Source organism: Microcebus murinus, chromosome 6 (assembly GCF_040939455.1).
Source record: "Microcebus murinus isolate Inina chromosome 6, M.murinus_Inina_mat1.0, whole genome shotgun sequence".
NCBI lineage: Eukaryota > Metazoa > Chordata > Mammalia > Primates > Cheirogaleidae > Microcebus > Microcebus murinus.
In genome coordinates this window covers 103,752,158-103,776,320 of record NC_134109.1, presented here as the reverse complement: position 1 = coordinate 103,776,320, position 24,163 = coordinate 103,752,158, and the positions used below count along the sequence as shown (strand labels likewise).

The following is a 24,163-nucleotide window of genomic DNA, read 5'->3' as shown; positions in this document are numbered from 1 at the left end:
TTTCTGGTATTAGATGGCAAGGGCATGCAAGTTCGTCGGGCAAATTGTGCCTTATAAAGCAGAGCATCTAGCCAGAGCTAAGCTTCTCAAAGTGGGGTTCCAGGGTTGCTTCAATCAGAACAAATGGCTAAATTCTACCTTAGACCTCAAAGATCCAATTTCTATGAGGTAATTCTACATACCTTGAAGGTACAGAACACCAGCAGCATACAACCATCATATTCTGCTATTCCCTAATCTCCAGTGTCAGCTTTTTTTTTTTTTTTTTGAGACACAGCCTCACTGTGTTGCTCGGGCTAAAGTGCCGTGGCGTCAGCCCAGCTCACAGCAACCTCACACTCCTAGGCTCAAGCGATCCTCCTGCCTCAGCCTCCCAAGTAGCTGGGACTACAGACATGCGCCACCATGTCTGGCTAACTTTTTCTATATATTTTTAGTTTGCCAATTAATTTCTATTTTTTAGTGGAGACAGGGGTTTCGCTCTTGCTCAGGCTGGTCTCAAACTCCTGACCACGAGCAATCCGCCTGCCTCGGTCTCCCAGAGTGCTAGGATTACAGGCGTGAGCCACCGCGCCCGGCCTGGTGTCAGCTTCTTAAACAGTCTGGCCTGTCTCAGCTGCCCTTCAGCTGCATTTTGGCCTATCTTGAGGGCAGCAATAATCAGCAAACATCCCCAAGGGCTGACTTTCTGGTGCAAACAGCAGTGTTTCCGGGTTTTACTTTTAAGGAAGGTGGTGTTTCTTAACAAGGCAGGTATCCAGGTAGAAGGGGCAAAGTGAACACAGAGTATGGAATAGCTCTGCCCAGGGAAATACGGAAGAGCTTCTCTGCGATGATGCTGACCTGTCCTTCCCTAGAGGTCTTTCCGAGACACACTGCTGCCTCCATCAGCATTCAAGAGCTTCTAGCATCCATACTCTCCCAGAATAAGACACTAGACTCCAGTCACTCCCTCTGGCGTCAAGCCCCAGTACGCCAAGCAGCCCATAATAGAATCAGCTGGCTTAATCATGTTCCTTTCCTGGCATAATGACTCACTGCAACCATGCCTCGCCCCCAGAAAGAGGTGGCCAGGTCTCTCCACTGCCCAAATGTGCCTTGGGCACAGAATACAGCCATTAGTAATGAATGGTCCTGTTTTCATTCAGCACCACATTGGCCTTTGTTTTTACCTTTAGCTGACATGGTGCCAGCCCTTTATTCTGCACTGCTTCTCACCATGAAAAAAAAAAAAAAATCCCCCAAATTATATTAGTATTAACACCAACTAGGTTCTCCTCAAAGGACAGTCAAGCTTAGTCGGCCACATTAAAATCTGCAGAGTGCTTCTGTGTCACTGTCTATTCGATTAGCTTTAACGTCACGCTGAAGTAGGACAGCATGTTCCAAAACAGAAACTGAAGCAGGAACAGAGCTTCGCTGGTTTGACATGAAGAGAGGGTTAGAAGCCTTGCACCTGGGCTCTAAAACTTTTGTCTAAACTGTACCTGGCAAATTCGCCAGGTTCAAAGTAGAGTATGAGCAGAAAGTTATTTTTTTAAAAAAGGAGATGGGGTACCATTTCTTAATAGGTTCATCCTTCTCTGTCTTGTATGCTCCTTGCTCCTCCATCCCTGGCACTGCATTAAACAAGATGTGCAGCAACTCAATGATGTTTTCTAAAATGTTTTCAGAAGATAGCCCAAGCCAGAGTCAAAAAATATCAAAAGTTTTTATTTGGGAAATTAGAGGAAAAACAGAAAATCGAGTTTCAAATAGGAGCATCTAGCTGGACAACAAGTTTATCAAGGGCAGGGACTATCTTTATTTTTATATGCACATCCTTAATACAGTACCTGATAGACAGTAGGTGTTCCATAAATGCCAGTTTTCAAGAGTTTGTTCCCAATGGTTGAGGCAAAAGCAAAACCCCAGTCTTCCTCTCTGATGGACTGAGGACACCAAATTTAAAAAGCAAAGGCAAATTAGAAGATATGATTTTGTCTAAACTTGGCAAGAAGCCAAGATTTTGTGACCCACCTAAAATTTGTGTCTCTCATACTAAGATTTTCTAGATCAAATATCTGAAGAAATATACTATTGTCAGTATTTTCTTTTTTATTTCTTTGTTGAGACAGAGTCTCACTCTGTTGCCAGGGCTAGAGTGCCATGGCATTAGCCTAGCTCACAGCAACCTCAAACTCCTGGGCTCAGGCGATCCTCCTGCCTCAGCCTCCTGAGTACCTAGGACTACAGGTGTGCCATGACACTCGGCTAATTTTAGTAGACGGGTCTCATTTTTGCTCAGGCTGGTCTCCAACCCCTGACCTCAAGCGATCCTCCCACCTGAGCCTCCCAGAGTGCTAGGATTATAGCCGTGAGCCACTGCACCCAGCCTGTCAGTATTTTCTGTAGTCTGATCATCTGTTACTTTAATACAGCGAACATTACTTGAAACAAAGAAAAAAATGCTTTGAAACTTGTCTAGATGATTTCTGCAGTCCAGCTGGGTATGACAGCCAGGCAGGTAGAGACCTGGCAGATACCCTGAAGCAAGCTTCTCTGGCACTGGGAGTCTGATAGTGGAAGAACACTGCTCAGTGGGTCAAAAGACCCAGAGCCTACTCCCGGCTCTGACACACTCAGTCCTCATATGACCTTGGATTAACAAGTCACCTTTTTCTGGGCCTGTATCCTCAACTATACAAAATGAGAGGGTTGTACTCAATGTTTTTTTTTTTTTTTCAGATCTCTATAAAGGGACTGAGATGGCTACTCAAAATCTAAATTTGAAAACAAACATGTGCCAGGGATGTGTTCCAATACCACCATTTAATATTCCCTTGGCAATCTTAACCAGTGTAATTAGGCAAAAGAAATATGAGGTATGAATGCTGGAAACAAGAAGGCAAAATTATCATTACTTGAAAGTGAAGATTAGTGTAGCTGGGACATCCAAAAGCAGCAACTGAAAAATTATTTTTTTAAAAAAAAGTCCAATCCCACTCTGGGAGGATGAGGCGGGAGGATCGCTCAAGGTCAGGAGTTCGAAACCAGCCTGAGCAAGAACAAGACCTCGTCTCTACTAAAAATAGAAAGAAATTAATTGGCCAACTAAAAATACATAGAAAAAATTAGCCGGGCATGGTGGCGCACGCCTGTAGTCCCAGCTACTCGGAAGGCTGAGGCAGGAGGATTGCTTGAGCCCAGAAGTTTGAAGTTGCTGTGAGCTAGGCTGATGCCACGGCACTCTAGACTGGGCAACAGAGTGAGACTCTGTCTCAATAAAAAAAATAAAATAAAATAAAATAAAATAAAATAAAATAAAATAAAATAAAATAAAATAAAATAAAATAAAATAAAATAAAAAATAAAAATATTTAAAAAGTCCAATCCATTAAAGTGCCTTTGTAAAAACATTTAGAAGCATAACAATATCTCCCAGCTACTTGGGAGGCTGAGGCAGGAGGATCACCTGAGCCTAGGAGTTTGAGGTTGCTGTGAGCTACGCTGACACCATGGCACTCTAGCCCAGCTCTGTCTTAAAAAAAAAAAAAAGTATAACAATAAAAAAAAAAATCTAATGATAATAAAAGGAAAATATCTGTAAGATCTTCATTAAAAAAAAATCCCTGGCCAGGTGCGGTGGCTCACACCTGTAATCCTAGCACTCTGGGAGGCCGAGACGGGCGGATTGCTCGAGGTCAGGAGTTCGAAACCAACCTGAGCAAGAGCGAGACCCCGCCTCTACTATAAATAGAAGGAAATTGGCCAACTAATATATATAGAAAAAATGAGCCGGGCATGGTGGCGCATGCCTGTAGTCCCAGCTACTTGGGAGGCTGAGGCAGGAGGATCGCTTGAGCCCACGAGTTTGAGGTTGCTGTGAGCTAGGCTGACGCCACGGCACTCACTCTAGCCTGGGCAACAAAGCGAGACTCTGTCTCAAAAAAAAATAATAATAAATTCCAAGTATGTCAAAAATTTAAACCTGAGGAGAAAGAAGGGAAGAGAAGCCATACAAGCTTCTCTTTTTTAAGTACAGAAAACATGGGTAAAAAAGATATATGATCTTGGAACGGAGACTGCCTTGAAAGGAGGATATAAAACTCAGAATCCATTTAAAAAATTGATAAATTTGAAAAAAAATTGACTACACAAAAATGTAAACTTCTGATATGAAAACTACTATATTTTAAGTTTAAAAAAATTGTTAACAGAGAAACTTTCCTTAAACTTCCAAGGAATTTCTAACTAGTAGTAAGAAAAAGAGCACAACTCAAAAGCAAAGGAAATATAAATGGTCAGGAAATACATGAAAGGGTTCAACCTCATTCATAATAAAGGAAATAAATCTAAACCATGCAATACTATTTTTCATTCATAACCCTGGCAAAAACTAAATGATTAGGTAATAGCTGATACCAATAAAGGTATGGAGAGATGGAAGGCAATCGGATAACCTGTCAAGACTTTAGTCACTATACCACAAAGAAGTTCCAGTGCTAGAAATGAATTTGTCCTATGAGTATTATACATAAGGATATTCACTACAGCATTATTTGGAGGATCAGAAACTGAAAACCTGGCCGGGCGCGGTGGCTCCCGCCTGTAATCCTAGCACTCTGGGAGGCCGAGGCGGGCGGATTGCTCAAGGTCAGGAGTTCGAAACCAGCCTGAGCAAGAGTGAGACCCCATCTCTACTATAAATAGAAAGAAATTAATTGGCCAACTGATATAGAGAAAAAATTAGCCGGGCGTGGTGGCGCATGCCTATAGTCCCAGCTGCTGGGGAGGCTGAGGCAGAAGGATTGCTTGAGCCCAGGAGTTTGAGGTTGCTGTGAGCTAGGCTGACGCCACAGCACTCACTCTAGCCTGGGTGACAAATCAAGACTCTGTGTCTCAAAAAAAAAAACAAAAAACTGAAAACCTAAAAGTCCATAAGACCTACTTAAATAAATTTTAAGTCCATCCACAGAATAAAATGCTATGAAGTTGTTTTTTAAAAGTCTATTAATATGGAAATGAAAAAATGCGTAAAATATATTAAATGAAAAAAACAAGATGCAGAATAGTGTAGGAAAGGTAAAAGTTCATTTGCATTTTTAAAAATGACAAGGAGAAACTATATATGCACAGAAAAATTCTAGGAAGCCACTCAAAAAACTATTAATAGTGATTGTCTCTGCAGAGTCCAAATGGGAGAGTGGGGATAGCCGGGAAGGGGACTTTTTTTTTTTTTTAACTATTTGAATTTTTCTTTAGTATCTGAATTTTTCCCATGCACATGTATAACTTTGACAACTTTTTTAATGAACTCAACAAAAGATCATCTCTACTAAAGCATACTGAACAATAAAGACACAAACCTCAAAGTAGTTTTTTCAAACATTTACTGAACACACCATTTTTTCCTTTTACACAGCAAGATTGTTAGTTTAAAATTAGCTGAGCTATTAGGACTGTCAAATGCCATGAAATTAAAAATGATTCTACATGTCAAACTCAAATAGAAAATGCCATGCAATATATAAATACTAATAGACCTCTGATGCAGTCAGCAAGTTTACTATGTTTATTAAAGTCACATAAATGGTTTGACAAAAGTGCACAATAGAATGACATCACTGGTTTGTTATAAATCACAGTGAATTACTAGAATACAACAATGTAGTTCCTCTACATGGAGGACTGCAGGATGGGGTGAATATTATAAAGGACAGGATCTTTTCCAATAGATTAGGCAAGTCGGATTTTACTCCCCAACTATGTACCTCTGAAAAGATTGGTTAGGAAAGCTGAGTATTTTTCCTCATCTTTTCTCCTCTACCAGTTACTAAGCAACAACAAAAAAAGCCATGCACAAATTTTACAACACCTGATAAAAAATTTGATACGAAACCTTGTTCACTTCATCACTTGGCAAGCTTGCATCTTCGCTCCTTCGTTTTTCTGATTAGGCCATTCATCACATGACTTATCCCTAAATAAAAAGCTGTTAATAATTTAGCAATACTCACCCCTGCACACACATCAAGATACACTCCCCATAACCATCAAGTCACTGGCCCTTCCCTACACATTAACACAAAGGCACACACCACAAACCTAGGACTAGAGACATTTACTTTACAGTTTTAAAAAGTAATGTATCACCACTATCAGTGTAGTACTTAGCTCAGATCCCACATTTGGGGCAGGGGATACTGTACAATGCAGCCCACATGAAGGTTTGGGCAAGTCTGCCAGAAATGTACGAGAAAGCCCCGCAATGTGACATCCATAATAGGAGCTTCCTACTTTCAAGAGATGATGTCCAGAGCAAAGCTATGCATTTTCATAGTAGGAATGAACACACAGCTTAAAATCTTCTGGACTAAAAGCTTTTCGTAGAGCAAAAGGCAGAGTTTTGTTTCCTTTAACCCTTTTAATGTTTGTTATAGTATAGTCAGTGAGAAAACAGAATAGTCATCTGTGCATTGACACATCTGGCTAGCCTGAAAAGGAACATTAAAGATTTTTACAGAAAATCTGCCATAAACAAGTCCTTTATACTTTCATCCGTCTACTCGCTAGTTCAACCACTGGCTGACTGCTGCTACACCAGCAAACTGTAATCCAAGGTCTAGCAACTCGCCCCTCACCCCACCCCATTCCAAAAAGAGAAACGCTTCTGCTTGAACAGTCTAAAGTGATCTTACTCATAACGTAGCTGCCTCAACTATGCTGGAAACTCCTAACAGGGTGTTGCTCCCTTGAAATTTTAATTTTCAAGACACTTATCAAATACAGAGTTGGTATTTAGGAAGCTGCTGCCCCTACATTGTATTTTACTTCAAACAATGCTATCATACCTAAGTTCTCACAGTTACCAATTATTGATCAACCTTTAGTATGATGAAATTAGAACCCTTCTCAGAAACAAGCAAGACCAAAGCTTGCAGATGGTCTGCTTTTTGGTTTGTTTATTTAAAGTTCCCACAGCAAAGAACCTTAAGGTAGTTGGGCTGTGGCCTACTAGAGCAATCCACAGTGGACTGAAAAAAGCTATGTTGTCAGTGTCAGTTCTTATGTGAAAATGTTCCCCCTCCTTCATCAGGTGAGGGGATGGATTTGCTGCCCACCCTTAGAGTTAAATAGTTACCTAAACTCAAGAGTTCAGTTTAACCAATTCTATTGAGAGCATAAAACCCACTTAAGTTTCACATGATTTACAAAAGAAAGCACCCACCTGGGCCTCTAGTTCATCCAGATATATATATATATATGACAATTACTGAGCAGGACAGAGAAGTTCTGATTGAATTTGTAATGCTATCAAGGAAGAGTTACAAGTCAAAGCATAAGTATACCAATAATAAATATCAAATGACAAAAGTGGCTGCAAAACGCAGACAGCCTAGAGTTCTCAGAGGGCTAAGGTATAGAACTATCGCTGCTTTCTTACCTATTTGTTTTCATTTAAAAAAAACAGGTTAAGTTTGGGAAAGGTTTAGCTAAACATATTTTAAAATAATTCTACCAAAAACATTTAAAAAAAAGGCATGTAGATCACTTGTTTCAAGAATGGTTTTATACAGGTGTTTCACAATACACAATTGGGTTGATTTTACAAGACAATTAGATCCTCAGTAAGATACTGCACAATGTACTACTATACTAAACAATAAAAAAATCTAATTACCATTAGCACAATTCATAGTTTATTCCACTGTCTTCAAATTTCTTTCTCCAACTTTGTCAGCATTTCATTCAGCATAATTTTTATTTTCTCCAGCATTGTCTTCCCTTCTCAAAAAAGAGTGTCATTAAATTTTGATGTCTGAATATGTACATATATGATCATTATCCTCACTTTGTAAATAAGCAACATCTTAAATAGTGCTGGTCCTGGGTAGCCAAAGGGATGAAATGTGTCTTTAAAACATGCAACATTATCTGATATTTTAAGTTTTGATGTTTAAAAATCATGTACATTAATAATGGAACCAACTGAATACCACGGATCATAACTATTCCTCAGACTCTCCAACAAGCAGGCCTTGTAGTCTGACAAATAAAGGGTCTGATCTGAGCTGTGGAAAAGGCGTGATTCACTCACCTTGAGGAAGTGCATTTTCTCTTTCAGGCCACTGCATATTGCCAAGAGCAAGGTGACTTCCTTGATTTATACCAGGAGGGTCAAGGTCAGTAATTTTCAAATTAGGGCTCATTCAAATACCATCCTAAAACCTTCCTTGTAAAATCTCAGGTTAGGAAAATAGAAATCTATTATGACAGAATTTACCATCAAAACATTCCTAACTGAAGCAAGAAGACACACCAAGTATACCTATAGCAACTGTAAAAGCATCTTGCATCCTTTCGGGGAAAAGCTTTTAAAGTTCCCTCCTTCCGTCCCTCCCACCCTTCAGATATTTCATTTTGTGGGGTATCTCTATTTTATTTAAGGCCCTAGGTGCTGAATTTGGCTTGGTCATTGTTTTATACTAATCCAACTACAACCTTTCTCTTATGCTTTACAAAGCATTATCCATACATAAAATGTTAATTAAAATCTTATTAGTTTTTTTTAAGTTTATATCTGATGTTGCTACATCATTATAATGCTTTCCATTAAAGAAAAAAAAGCTGTAAGTCTTCACTTACAGTACCATGCACTATGTGTAGCTAAGGCATTCATTTGGCACTAGAGAGAAAATTACAGACACAGCTAATTTTACTTTCATTATCATTTTTAACATCAATAGAAATAGGTGTGTATCCTTTACTTCAATTTCTGTGATGCTTAAAAGATAATCACAGAATACTCTTTTGACAGTTAAAATGTCGCCATTAAAACAAAACAAAACAAAAAGCCATAAACACCTCTGTACAAGCAGTTGGAATGAATGACATTTTGTGGTTGAAAACTTTGCAGCTCTCAGACAGAAATACCTTTCAAGTGGCATTGAGAATTACTAGCATCAAAAATATTTAATTTCCTATACCACACTAGTGATTTTTCTACTTCTTGTCACAGACTATGTAAAGAAAGTGAAAAAATTCAAAAATATCCTGGTTCGTTTTCATCTGTCATAAATACCTTATTGGGGAGGTACAAATAACACCCTCTGGAAAAGTATTTTCCAAATTTTAAGATATGACACAGGAGGAAAGGGAAAAGGAGACAAAAATAGAATGTATAACTATATTGTGACAATCTGTTTCATAAGAAAACAGCACTCATAATTTTTACAAGTCTGTGAGCTGAGTCAATTGCAGACTGCTGCAATTTAGGTAAATTACATTAAAACAGACTTTGAAGAATTCAAGCCTAAAGGCAAGGAGTTCATTCAATATTCTTTGAAAAATTGGTTTAAGATTAATTTGTGTATACTACCCAGAATAGTGCAACAATTACAATGAATTTAACTTTATAAATTTGTAACTATTATCAAATCAGCACATTTTTCAGATTAACCTACAGCTACATTTTAAATTTTCCCCATGTTAAAATACATTGTATCACTCCACATAAATAATGGAAGAGTGAAAACTATCTACAGCAGTTTGGCATATGCAGAACACCTGGATATCCCATTACTTTTCATGTTCCTTTTTAGTTCTTCTTTATGAAATTCTCGAAACTGCTGCATGGATCACACACTGACATAGGCTTAACAGAAATACTTTTGTAAGCAGCTGTTTAAAACATTATCAACTTGAAATCATAAAAGTCTCTTGTTACATAAACAAAATGTTTTATATTCATTCCTTAAAAAAAAAGAAAGACAAATAGTTAGGTAACCAATATCCAAACACCTTAGATAATAGTTACACCTAAACAATGTGGTTTTGTTTAAAGTGTATTTGAAATCAATTACCATATGAAGTAAGAAGACCACATACAGAAATAAGGAAGGATGGGCTGGGAGAAAGGGGAGTGGAAAGAAAGTAGAATTTATGAACACATAATTCTATTGTCTGTGATTAAAGTCCTTTACTTTTTAGCACCACATTAAACAATTTTACATATCCAGTCACTTAATGAAATCCAACAAACTCTTCAAGAGTTCTGGGGATCTGGTCTTGGTAGTTAATGTCATTAGCCCGAACTGCTCGGGCAGCCAGGCACTTGAGACTCATCTTCATTTGAGTTTTAAGTAGTATTTCAGATACCCCAGTTGTACTTTTGTCTAGCGGAGTCTTGTTCTGTTTGTTTGTCATGTCAGTGTGAGCGCCAGCTTCAACTAGGCTAATGATGATAGAGTGCAAGGTCAAAAAATCACTGATGGGCCTGTTGTACTGAACGATAATATGAAGGGCACTGTTTCCCTCATTGTCCACGGCATTCACCTCAGCACCACAGTCCAGCAGGAGCTTGGTGACAAGTGCATTTGGAAAGCTGCAGACATCATTGGTGTGGAAATCATCAACTGGGGTATTCGAGTTGACAGCTAGATGCAACAAGGTGAAACCTTCACGAGTTCTGGGATCAAGGTGAATCAGGTTGTAGATCTGCTTGTTAATTTTGCACTGATCTTCTTCACTACATTGTGTTTTGGTGGAGATGCACACTAAATACAGAAAGGTATAGAGATTACATTCGTAATTGTCCATAGCACTGTGGACATCAGCATCAGAAATATTTTTTACTCTGTTCATACTTTGTTCTATTTCCAAGACGCTGCATCTCAAAACACATTCTATGTCTGGGGCCTTCACAGTTTCGTTCAAATGTATCATCTGTGAGAAAACTTGAGCAAATCGAAGGAGATCTTTGTGGGTGTTCCTGTTACCTTTCTGCCTGAGGTGCAGGGCATGGAGCCACAATTTGATACACTGTTCAAATTCCATGTTATCCGCATAAACAGCCCCCCTGTAAATAATGGGATGAGAAACATCAATATTGTCAGCACCTAAAATCCGCTCCCGAACTATAAGGCCTTCCATATGAAGAGCATCTCTGTCCTGCCGAATGGCTTCCAGTTCCTGAGGATTTCTACATTCAGTTCTATTCCCATAAGCGTGGATTGGTGGGAGAACTTCTTTCTCGAGAATGTTATCACCATCTTGAAACCTCTCCAACATAGCTAAATATAGATAGTGGTACGTCTTCATGATGTCATAGTTCTCACGGTCATTTGCAAAGGAGGCACCCAAGAGTTCCAAAGCTTCAATCCGACTCCTTCGGTCACAATCAGCATGAGACAGTAACAGTTCAACGACATCAGCTTTACAGCTTTCGGCAGCTACTTTCAATGGTGTCATCCCATGGCCATTCACTACTATAGCAGCACGCCATTTTATCAGTTCTTTCACAATATCTATGTGCCCGGCTTCAGCTGCAAAGTGCAATGCTGTGGCTCCACAATGTGCTTTAGCATTGGGATCAGCACGTTGTTCTAAAAGGTACCTGACCACATCAGTGTGTCCCTTATATGCCGCAATCATTAGGCAGGTGTTGTCATACTTGTTGGCGATGCTGATGTTGGCATTATTTTCAACCAAGTATTTCACAATATCCAGTCTGCCATCAAAGCATGCTGCCCGCAGGGGGGTCGAGTTTGTCACTGTAGTATGGTTCACGTTGGCTCCATGGCTGACTAGAAGTTTAACAACTTCAAAATGTCCTGCTCCAGCCGCACACCAGAGAGCAGTGGCACCATCAATGACATACCTACGCATGAAAAGAAAAACCAGTTAGATAACAGAGGCCACAGGCCCTCACGTAAGTTTAAAGGATGCATTCATCTGCACCAACCAAGACCTCACTCTCCGGAACATTAATAAAACATCAGTTTTGGTGAAAATAAAAACAGGTAATTTCAGTAAAGCACTTTGCATAGTTCTTGTACCTAATATGACCTCAATAAATGCTAGCTATTACTATTGAGTAATATATAAATCTAAAAACAAAACAAAACAAAAAAACCCTAAAGAATCACCAACTTTCTAATAGCAAGAATAAATACAGAGGAAACATATGGAAGTTTGTAATTTCTTTGCACCAAGTTGGCCCATTGGCTCTTAAGAGCATAGCACCTTCCTCCTTCCCAGTATCTTCCAGGCATCACAGTTCCTCACAATGATGAAAGCCAACCCATCTTCTGTTAACACTGTGTTAGAAACTGCTTTAGGAAGAAAAAAATTGAAGCATTTTCCCCTAAGCTAGTCAAATATACTTAGTCTACTACAGCATGATAAAGAAAGAATTATGGTTCCATATACTATGGACAGATCACAAAAACATGATGCTAACCAAAGAAGTCAAAGGAACTTAGCATATACATTTTGTATTATTATATTTACATACATATCTATAGTGGTAGAAGTGAGGGTACTGGTTATTTTGCGGGAGAGGTAGTAAATGGGAAGAAGCACAAAGGGGACTATATTAAACAAATACGTTTATTTTTGTGAAATCTTTATACACTTATAATTAATGCATTTTCTCTATGTTATATACCAATTTAGAAGTTTTAAAAATAGGCCAGGTGCACTGGCTCATGCCTATAATCCTAGCATTTTAGGAGGCCAAGTCAGGAGGATCACTTAAGACCAGGAGTTCGAGACTGGCCTGGGCAAAACAGCAAGACCCCATCTCTATAACAAATAAGAAAAACTAGCTGGGCATGGTGGTGTGTACCTATAGCCCCAACTACTCAGGAGACTGAGGCAGGAGGATCACTTGAGCCCAGGAGTTGAAGGCTGCAGTGAGCTATGATCGAGCCACTACACTCCAGTTTGGGCAATAGAGCAAAACCCTCTCTAAAAAAAATATATCTTTAATTAAAAAAATATGTATATGTGCATGTATATACCACATGTCTATGTATGTTCCTCAGTCAAACCATTATAGGAAAAAATACTATTATATGAAAAAAATACTAACAGCAAGAAGCAAATAGCATTTTTAGAAAACCAAGGAGTATCTTCTCTGACATGACTGGACTTGTAGCTTCATGCTCACAACTTACTTACTGAACATCTGATGTGTGCTAGGTTTACTACTTAACACACAAAATTAGACTCTTGCTAGGAGTCCAGTCTTTCCCATCTTTTTACCTTCAACTTTTCCTCAACTTCAATTTTCCAGTTTTTTTATCCTATTACTGACCAAAAGACCTGAATGTAGATTTTTGCTGGAGATATTTAGATCTACTATGCTAGAATCAATAAATGTATTTGGTAGTGTTAAAGAAAAGGCTGATCAAAGCAGTATCAAAAACCTCACTAGTGAGCTTCTCACTATACAACCTTATAACACTGGTGAAATTATATCTCCCATGAAGTGAAAAAGAGTACAATTTCCCTGATACTATGGTTTGAATGTGTCCCCTCCAAAATTCGAGTGTTAATAGGAGAGTATTAAGAGGTGATGCCTGTAGGAGGTGAGGGTCATGAGGGCTCCTCCCCTCACGGATGGGATTACGGAACTTATAAAAGAGGCTTCAGCTGCATTCAGCCAGCTTGTCTTCCACCGTGTGAGTATGCCTCGCTCCCCCCTGAGGAGGATGCACTCCTCACCAGCTGTACCTGCCTGTGCCTTGACAGACTCTCTAGCCTCCAGAACCGTGAGAAATAAATATCTGTTCTTATTACTCAGTCTCAAGTATTTTGTTATAACAGCACAAAACAGACTAAGACATACAAATATCAGTTCAACCACAGTCAACACCACCACAAAAACAATACCCTCTATCACTTCTGCTGAAAATAAAATATCCATCTTACAATAATTCAAGTGAATACATCTTCAGTTTCAAAGAACAATACAAAATGTTTATAAGCAAAAGTCTTTAGTAACAGTGGTTACCTGTAGGGGAGAAAGTAGTATGGACTAGGAAGAGGCTTAAAGGTCCCTGAAAGGTCCTATATTTTGATCTGGATGGTGGCCACAGGGAGGTTTAGAGAAAAAACACTCATCAAACTACATTTAGAACTGTGCATTTTACTGTGTGTAAGATATACCTTAAAAAAAAACTTAGCCTTCTGAAGTTTCTTTTTAAATTTTTATTTTTAAAAATGCATTTAATTATTAATTGATTTTTTAAACTAAAGAATGAATCAAGGAAATAGGACATTATATCAGTAATATGTTTTAATGGTTGCCAACTGTACCTTTTGCAAACAGTTTAATTAAAATTCACATATGTTTTACTGTCGTGATTATATTTACAAGATTCAACAAATTTTTTTCACTGTAAAAAAATATCATTTGCAATAGCATCAGAAAGTATCAATATCTAGTAATAAAGCTAATGAAAATGTGCAAGACTTCTACATGGAAAACTATAAAACACTCCTGAGATAAAGGAAAGAAAACCTAAATAAATGGAAAAACAATCTATAGATAGAGTGGATATAATCCAAATCAAAATCCCAACAGAGATTTGTGGTGTGTGTATGTGTGCACACATGCACGTAGAAACTGACAGGCCAATTCTAAAAAGTATATGGAAATGCAAATAACCAAGATAATCTTAAAGAAAAATAAAGTTGGAGGACAAACTACAGTTAATTGTGTCACTGCCACAAGGATAGGAATGATATATCAATAGAACAAAAAAAACTCCATAAACAGATTCACATATACACGATCACTTGACTTACGACAAAGCCTCCAGTGAATACAGGCAAAACGCATATTCTTTGTAATAAATACTGTTGGAGCAACAAGATATTCTGTATGGAAAAAAATTAATCCTTGACTTTTACCTCACACTACGTACAAAAATTAGAGAAGTGGCCAGGTGCAGTGTCTCACGCCTGTAATCCTAGCAGTCTGGGAGGCCGAGGTGGGCGGATTGCTCAAGGTCAGGAGTTCAAACCAGCCTGAGCTAGAGCAAGACCCCATCTCTACTAAAAATAGAAAGAAATTAACTGGCCAACTAAAAATATATAGAAAAAATTAGCCAGGCATGGTGGTGCATGCCTGTAGTTCCAGCTACCTGGGAGGCTGAGGCAGAAGGATTACTTGAGCCCAGGAGTTTGAGGTTGCTATGAGCTAGGCTGATGCCACAGCACTCTAGCCCAGGCAACAGAGTGAGACTCTGTCTCAAAAAAATAAATAAATAAATTAGAGAAGTAGCACAGACCTATACTGTGAAAAGCAAAACTTCTTTTAAAACTTTAAAAACTTCTTTTAAAAAAATTGACTATCTTAACATCCCTGGAGTTGATCATGATTTCTTAAACAGATTGCAAGAAAAGCACTAACCACAAAAGAAAAAATGGTTTATTGGATTTCATTAAAACTAAGAACTTCTGGCCGGGCGCTGTGGCTCACGCCTGTAATCCTAGCTCTTGGGAGGCTGAGGTGGGCGGATTGCTCAAGGTCAGGAGTTCAAAACCAGCCTGAGCAAGAGCGAGACCCCGTCTCTACTATAAATAGAAAGAAATTAATTGGCCAACTGATATATATATAGAAAAAATTAGCCGGGCATGGTGGCGCATGCCTGTAGTCCCAGCTACCCGGGAGGCTGAGGCAGAAGGATCACTTGAGCCCAGGAGTTTGAGGTTGCTGTGAGCTAGGCTGACGCCACGGCACTCACTCTAGCCTGGGCAACAAAGCGAGACTCTGTCTCAAAAAAAAAAAAAACTAAGAACTTCTCTTCATCAAAAGACATTATAAAGAAAGTGAATAAGCAATCCATCCACCCACCCAGAGAAGACATCTGAAGTAGACGTATTTGACAAATCAGTAACAAAAAGGCAAACAACCTAATAAAAAATGAGTTAAAAGACTGAACAAGTATAAGTCACAAAAGATATCCAAATAACAAGTATATGAAAAGATGCTCCAGATAATCATTTGCCAGGGAAATGCAAATTAAAACCAGTTTACCAATACACACTCACCAAAATAGCTAAAATTAACAAGACCGGCAGGTTAATACTAAGTGTAGACCAGGATGTGGAGCAAGTGTAACTCTCATTGCTGGTAGGAATGTAATTTGGTTCAACCACTTTGGGAAAATTGTTTGACAATATCTATTAGTTATACATACACCTACCCTATGACCCCACTCCTTGATACATACCAAAGAGAAATGAATGCAAATGTCCACCAAAAGACATATACAAGAATGTAATAGCAACTTTATTCATAAATAGTCAAACAATGGAAACAACCAAAATATCCATTAACGGGAAAATGGATAAACTGCAATATATTCATACAATGGAATACTACACCGCATTAAAAAAGAAGAAACTACTCATACATACAACTACATGGATGAAGCTCATAGACATTGTGTTAAGTGGAAAAAGCCAGCTACAAAAGAGTATATACTGTATGACTGTTTATAGGAAGTTCAAGTACAAGCAAAAGTAATCCATGGTGGCCCAGCGCTGTGCCTCACGCTTGTAATCCTAGCACTCTGGGAGGCCGAGGCAGGTGGACTGCTCAAGGTCAGGAGTTCAAAACCAGCCTGAGCAAGAGCGAGACCCCATCTCTACTACAAATAGAAAGAAATTAATTGGCCAACTAAATATATATATATATATAATTAGCAGGGCATGGTGGTACATGCCTGTAGTACCCACTTGGGAGGCTGAGGCAGAAGGATCACTTAAGCCCAGGAGTTTGAGGCTTCTGTGAGCTAAGCTGATGCCACAGCATTCTAGCCTGGGCAACAAAAGTGAGACTCTGTCTCAAAAAAACAAAAAAAACTAATCCATGGTGATAAAAGTCAAAATAATCATTACTTCTGGGAAGGGAAAGACAAGGAATTGACTGAAAAGGGGCACAGGGAAACTTTTAGAGAAAATGTTCTAGACATTGATCTAGAAAGTGATTACATAGATGTAAACATATTAAAAATTCATTGTACAATATTGTACACAAGATTCATGCATAGCCTAGAGGACCCAGGTTAAAAAAAAAAAAAAAAAAAAAGATTCATGCACTTTACTAGATATGTTACACCTTAACTAAAAATAGATATAATTAAAACAAAAACCAAAAAAAGAGGCACAAATGACTTCAAAGAAAAACAGTTTAAATGAATACAAACAGCTTATGTCAAATACTTTCAATGTGCTAAGCAATGCACTAGCTGCTTAACATGTGATAATATCTCATTTACTCTTCACATCAACCCTAGGTAAATACTATTATTATACCCATTTTATAAATAACTAAAAGGTTTACATGAGATTAAAACTACAAAAGTACTCTGAATACCATTAAATGCATCAAATATAAGGAAACAGTACATGTCATTGTTCAAACATGTTTCAATTTAAAGAGCATTTTTTCAAATTGATTATTAATATAATCTATTTAAAAATATACATAGTTAATATATAGTTACATTTACATAGCTACAATGTTTTCTTGCACTGGTTTTTAAACTATAAATTTATTCTATGCCAAGTAATATGAATCTGGAGTACCTAAAACTCAAGAAATTACATTAAAATTGGCATTCACATACATTATCTTTAACTCTAGCAAAAACTCTAAATCTTACCCTCATTTTAAAGATGAAAAAAAGAGACAAAAAGTGATTAAAATATTTTTCTGATCTCAAATTTCCTAAACTCTATGTTGTAACAGTAAAAATTAAATTACAAGTATGTACTGCACTTGGTTTTTATAATGGAAAATAAATACTTTTCCACTCTCAGGCATGCCATGAAAAAAAAAAAAAAAAAAAAAAAAGAAAATAAATACTTGGTCAGTTTAATATTTTTTGCTGCTATAGTCTAATGATTTCCATTTTTTTTCCTTGAGCTATATAATAATGTGACAAAAGTTCCAATTAACTATTTTTATTTAGGCAATTAAAATTTTTAAGATATTTCATAACAAAAAATTCACTGCAGAATATTTTATAATAAGACTAGTCCTTCAGAAAATTAGCCTTGGTGGTTAGAATTTCTGCATATAAATCAAAATATTAAACAGATTAAAGGGAATTATAATCCTAATATCTATGGCATTACTCTATAAAATCTAGCTAAAATTTTATAAGACTATATTGTCTCAAAACAAAATACTAAATGCATTTAACAGAAAATAAAGATATAATAAAATTAACTAAACATTAGCAACATTTACTAAATTCCTATGGGAAAAGCACTATAAAACGATGATCTTTTTAGACTTAATGCAAAATTGCAATGCAAATTCTTTATTATGTATTGCATCTTAAAATCAAGAACCTATAATCTGATATTCACCTTTTCAAACAAAAAATATGCATCAGGTGATAGAAACTTTTCTCAATGAGAGAGAACATTTCTGATCACAAAGCTAAGTTCATCTATTTCCTGGTTTAATTTGAAACAGAAATGTCTGGTTCAAGCATTTGAAATGGAAATAAAATTAAAATTCACTAAATGTAAGTAATCAGCACTTTATTTTAACCAAAGTCCTTCAAATCATTTATTAGATCAAATGCAGTTCCTTGAAACATATATTGCCAGCCGGGTGCGGTGGCTCACAACCTGTAATCATAGCACTCTGGGAGGCCGAGGAGGGAGGATTGCTTGAGGTCAGGAGTTTGAAACCAGCCTAAGCAAGAGGGAGACCCCCGTCTCTACTATAAATGGAAAGAAATTAATTGGCCAACTAATATATATAGAAAAAATTAGCTGGGCATGGTGGCGCATGCCTGTAGTCCCAGCTACTTGGGAGGCTGAGGCTGAGCCCAGAAGATTGAGGTTGCTGTGAGCTAGGCTGACACCAGGGCACTCACTCTAGCCTGGGCAACAAAGCGAGACTCTGTCTCATTAAAAAAAAAAAAAAAAAGAAACATATATTGCCAATGATTTTCTAAACGAAGGCAAACGATGGCATGCCCCTCATGCCTTTCCTCTACCTGGATATTTATTAGAAGTATTAGGACTAGAACTGACTTTAAAAGTAAGAGCACTCAACAAAAAGCCTCAGAATTCTCAGGAGTCCTCTTCTTCTCCACATCCATGTCAGCAAACCTCTTCAAGGTCAGGTGGTCCCCGCAAACTCTGGCACAGAGCCGTGAGGCCCTCAGAAGAACTCAGGCCAGCACAATATTCCATGGTCACATGATACCTTCCCTTTGTTTCTGTTCCATTTTTATAACATTCTTAACAGCATCCCATTCTCTAACTAAGAGATCTTCTTTCATTCCACTCATGTGACTTTTCTTCTTGTCCACTATGTTCTTGTCCATTGTCTATGTCAATTTTGGTGCTCACATGTTAAGACGTAAGTAAAATAATCTCAAATGTTACTCCTAAAAATGTGAACACAGACTCAAATATCAATGTGGGGTTTAATCTAAGTGGTGTCCCTTCCCACTAGAGACTCTATTATGAACCCACTTTAATTTCCTAAGTTATTAAAGAAGTTTTTAGACTTCTATAGACTTTTAAAAAAATTATTTTAATGTCTGTTTGTCTCTCTTACACCCACCCACATACAAAACACAACATACTAAACCCCTAATTACATAGAAACTTTTGCACAGGATGAAGCTAAAAAGCAGCAAAACATTCTGAAGACCCTATCAAGTAAACAACAGACATTTTAAGGAAAAATATTAAGTAAACAGCAGGATAGATAGTGAACTATTTGGCCAAAAATTGTGAAGATGGTATACAAGTGACTAAAAATTAGAGACACTAACCTACTTCAGCACACACAGAAGCCTATTAGACCCCACACAGTCATGGGTTAGTGCCAATGGAAGCCAACAGAGAGAAAGGCTGGCGAAGTAACTTTCAAAAGCCAGCCCCCAAGGAGTGAGTGAACTTCATATTGTTACCACCACTCAGGCTAACATTTTCACAATGTCTGAAATAAGTGCAGAGGGAAATCATGGCATTGGCAAATAACACTGTCCTTTTTCTGCTGGTTCTGAAACGACAAAGTGACTGGTATAAATTGCAAAGTAATTTCAGAGTGGTGTGAGTGAGCAGAAAGGTGGCCGGGAACTTCAATACCTCTTTCATTAATTAATTGGTAAATTCCTCAAAAGGAGAAACCTTACATTTCCTTTGTATACTCTACGGAACATGACCCAGGGCTACGCCCATCACAGGCATTTAATAAATAAAATAAATATTAACTACTTTAACATAGCCACTAATAAATTAATATTGTAATAATCCATAAAATAAACAAATATATAGATTCAAGAAGGTGCAGACAAATGATAGAAATGTTTGAGACTGCAGTTTCACCAGTCTTACTCTTAGCAGTTTATATAAAAATCATCAAAATCTCCACCTCTCTCCAGTCTCCCACAATCTTTTTTAATTGCCCTGGCTTGAATCCCTTCTTGCAAGTGCACCAGGCTACTGCCCCCTTCTTCACATCCTGTTATTTAAAACACAGCTCATAGCCTAGAGGACCCAGGTTAAAAAAAAAAAAAAAAAAAACAAAAAACACAGCTCAAACATCACCTCCCCTGTGAAGACTTTCCTGATTCCCCTCGGTCCCAGCACTTCTCCCATCCTTGTTTCCCCCAAAGATATCTGTAACCCTAAATGGCATAGCACCTGCAATTACTCATTTATGTATCTATTTCTCTCTCTCCGCCTAGACTGTCATCCTTCTACAGAACAGTATGTTATCCACCTCTGGATACCCAATCCCTACCACAGAACCTGGCACACAGTTGGAGTTCAATAAATGTTTACTTAAAACCCTTAATTTCACTGGCCAGTCCACAACACTGAGCAAGGTATGCTGCTATACATGCCCAATGCTACATTTCTAATCAAGTTCTTTTCATTGACATTGCCATCTCAAAAAATTACTCTTTGATGGTCAAGTAATATAGCAATAAGCAAAGCCTTTCTAAATTCTCTAGAAAACTATTTTCTTTCCCCACTGTTCTCCCTTATCCACAGGCCTCAGCAAGCTCCTTCGCAGCAGTGTTCTTCCAGCAGCTGCTATTGCAGAGATTCCTATCTATGGCTGCATATGCCTATACAGCTGGAATGGTGCTGGAGGTTCAAGGGTCATTCTGCTTTACTCCTCCTCCTCTAGGTGTGGGAATGCAAGGAGTTACAGGGAGGACATCGAAGCCAGTAAGGGAGCAAACATGAATCAGGTGGCCATCTTTGCTAAACGTGAAAAAAAAAAAAGCCATCTTGTTAATATCTACAGAGGTACTACCAGTGATATAAGCCATTACCCACAGGCTATCATTTCATTAAGATATAGTGCTCTAAAATATTTTCCACTCATCTAAAACAGAATAAAAAGCTTTTATTATTTAAACTTAAAAAAGAATCAATCAAAATTCAACACTGCCCTAGTCATCTTAAAGAAAAAATGTTTCTTCAATCAGGTTTTAATCAAGCAATTTTTAATCACCAAAACTAAAGATACATATTTTTATACTTAGACTCCATATGCTTCAAAAGAAAAAAATTCTAAGATTGCTTATGTACTGCCACAAATCAACAAAAAAATTCAATCAATGAAGCAAAATCTTTATGCAGCTCTAATCTGTAAAACATTTTATAATCCTCCAGCACAGAAAAGAGGATAATGTCAAACCTGACAATTCTGTGTTCGTTATCATACCCAAAAACATGTACAATTAACTTCAAAGGGCAAATTTTAACTATGACAACATGAATTTTGGAACTCCCCACCTTGATTAAATGATCAAGCTTATCCACATCACACAGGGTAATATGTAATTTAACAATGGCATCATCACCTCCTACATCAGGTCCAGTGCCATTTTAGTAGCCAACGCATCTACCCTGAGCAATGTGGAAGAATCAGAATCACGTCTTGAAATGTCTGGCTGCGTGACAATCCCTCTGGAGGCTGCAGCTGCTGCTGGTTCTAGGTGCTTATTTTGACATTAAGGCTCCAGCAACACGCTGAAGGCCTTATGGGACCACTCACTTCAAGGGGGTAAAATTGGATGTCCAGATAACTCATCAGAGGTCTTCAGTGTTTATTACTGACCTCGTTAATTTCTCATCTCTGTCACAACGCCAGTACTACTAAAGGTAAAACCTAGAAAGGCAGCCACCTCCTCCAAACAGCTTGTTCAAGACTATCTAGTACAGAAGACGACTATCTACTAGACTCAAGACCGAGGGTGTGGCTATCTACTCACACAGGGAATGAGGGGTAGGGGCCGATGAGGATGGGCGGCAAGCCATGGGACGGAGTGTTATCCCTGGAAGATGGACTGGGCATGAGTGGGCCAGGAGGAGGCACAAAAGGGGAGAAGTGAGTGCCTCCATTAAAGAGGGTGAGGGAAAGGAGGACCCGTGAAATGGTGAGTGCACACGCGTCGGAGAGGAGGCTGGAGCAGGGATGTACCTACCCGTCGAAGCGGACGGTGCCAGTCTGCTGAGTCTGCACCCGGTAATGTTCTAACAGCAAGCGCACCACCTTGGCGTGTCCATTGCGGGCCGCGATGATGAGGGGCGTGGAGCGCTGCCCTCCCTGCTGGCTGACATAGCCGAGCAGATAGCGGATGTCGCTTTCAGACCGGTTGAGAAGCAAGGCGGCCAGAGTCAGCACCTTGCCCTCGCTGGCCGCCTTGTACACATAGCCAGCCAGGCCCTCCATGGCCGCCGCCAACTCCAACACCCGTTTGGTCGCCACCGCTGCTGCTGCCTTGCGCCCCCGGAGGCCGCGTTCGCCAGCGCTTCAAACCTGGGCCCTCACAGCCCATTCAACAGGGCGCCGCCGCCGCCGCCGCCGCGCCCAGGCAGCAGCGCAGCCCGGGGAGGGCGGAGACGCAGAGGTGGCCGAGTGCCGCGAGGGGCACGTCCGCGATCCAGCCTGGGCAGGGAGGAGGGCGGTCAGGGCCGCCCCCAAGGCCCCAGGCGCCGGCCCTGGGCCGAGAGGATCTCCATGGCGGCCGCCGCCCCGGGCCTCAGGCCGGACCCCTCCTTCCTGCGGATGCGACAGGCGCGCGCCCGAGCTACGGGTCGCCCACGGGGTCCCGGCAAGGCGGTGCGCGCCCCGGATGGCGAATGATGGGCGCGTCTCCCCCGGCCCGGCCCACCCGGCCGAAGGCCTAAGACGGCCTCCGCGTCCGCTCCTCGCTCCTCGCCGTCCCTGGCTGGGGAGAGCCGCAGGCCCTCGCCCGCTGGAGCTCAGCAGTGCCGGGCGCCGCCAGTGGCTGCGGAGAGCCACGCGTGGGCCCCCGGAGCGATGCGGAACGCTCCGGGACGAGCGGTGCAAGGACTCGGGGCGGGGAGGAAGGCGAGCTTTGGCAGACGGGGCCGGGAGGGGCCGGAGGAGGAGCGCAGGGACGTTAAATGGGGTGTCTCCGCCAAAGCCGGCCGGCTGGCGGCGCGGCCTTGCTGAAGAAAGGTTCTGCTGCGCGGAGTTGGCCCATTCCCAATTCGGGCCTGGGTGTCCCCAGTGTCCTTGACGCCTGGAGCCTCCTCCTCGCCCCCACACGGCCCTGAGGGTCCCTTGCAAGGGTGGGGGGCAGAGTGAGGGCGCAACTCTGGTGGTCTAGGAGGACTCCCCCATTTTACCATAGACGGCGTGGGACCCCTCTCTGCCCCGCTCGGGGCCCAGGGACGGGGTGCACGGCGTGCACCCAGGGGGTCCATTTTAGGAGAAAGGAGGCGTCTCCGAGCGTCTGAAAAGGGGGGCGACGTGAGAGGCACAGCACCAGGCTCTGAGAAGGAAGTGGACGCTTGCCCTCCGTGGAGAGGGGGTTAGTGTGTGGGAAAGACGCAGCTCAAGGGGGAACTGCACGCGCGGTGCAAAGGGGCGAGGTCTCCCGGGGAGGACGGCGAGTTCCGGGTTCAGGCAGAGCAGGAACCTCATGCTGAGCCGGCAGAACCTCTGTTCTCTCACATACCTCACAAAATTGTTAGGATTTGAAAAGATCATTTATCCAATGAATACTAGAAGTCTGCTGTGTGCCAGGCTCTGCTTAGCACTAGGGATTCGGTAATGGACAAGTCCTTTCTCCAGGGGCTTGTGTTGTGAGGGAAACAGACAATAAACAAGTAAATGACAGACGAGATGGCTTGGGCGAGTATCATGACCATTTGCTATGAAGCAAATGAAATAGAGAGACGGGGAGCGACTAATTTAGTTTGGGTGGTCAGACAAGACCTCCATGACAGGTGACAAGAACAGTGGGTATTCTAGGCTGGGGGGATAGCCATACAAAAGCCCTTGGGGGGGAACAGTCTGGGGAGCAGAGTGGGCCACAGGAAGAATGATAGGAGATGAAGTCAGAGGATGCGCGTTATA

The 24,163-nt window shown here is 40.2% G+C and overlaps 1 protein-coding gene across 5 annotated transcripts; it reads right to left on the bottom strand.

The window, feature by feature from the left end:
- Positions 1-5,531: 5,531 nt before the first annotated feature.
- On the bottom strand, positions 5,532-23,192 carry FEM1B (fem-1 homolog B). Of its 5 annotated transcripts, XR_012919794.1 has the most exons (4): positions 22,260-23,192; positions 8,081-11,641; positions 7,664-7,767; positions 5,532-5,962 (listed from the first exon to the last, which is right to left on the bottom strand). XR_012919794.1 is itself a non-coding variant. In XM_012768361.3 (2 exons), the coding sequence occupies exons 1-2, from the start codon at positions 22,505-22,507 to the stop codon at positions 10,006-10,008; spliced, it is 1,884 nt and encodes a 627-aa protein (XP_012623815.1). In that variant the 5' UTR covers positions 22,508-23,192; the 3' UTR covers positions 5,532-10,005. The 5 variants fall into 5 exon arrangements, 1 of the variants encoding a protein (XP_012623815.1); XR_001155018.3 differs by having other exon boundaries at positions 5,532-5,974; positions 7,664-11,641; XR_001155019.3 differs by having other exon boundaries at positions 7,664-11,641.
- Between the last annotated feature and the right edge of the window lie 971 nt (positions 23,193-24,163).

Bases quoted from the DNA above. Each gene is read 5' to 3' on its own strand.
- FEM1B (XM_012768361.3), bottom strand. From the start codon at position 22,507: ATGGAGGGCCTGGCTGGCTATGTGTACAAGGCGGCCAGCGAGGGCAAG. The intron at 11,642-22,259 runs GTAGGTACATCC...TTTCATGCGTAG, and splicing joins GGCACCGTCCGCTTCGACGG to GTATGTCATTGATGGTGCCA.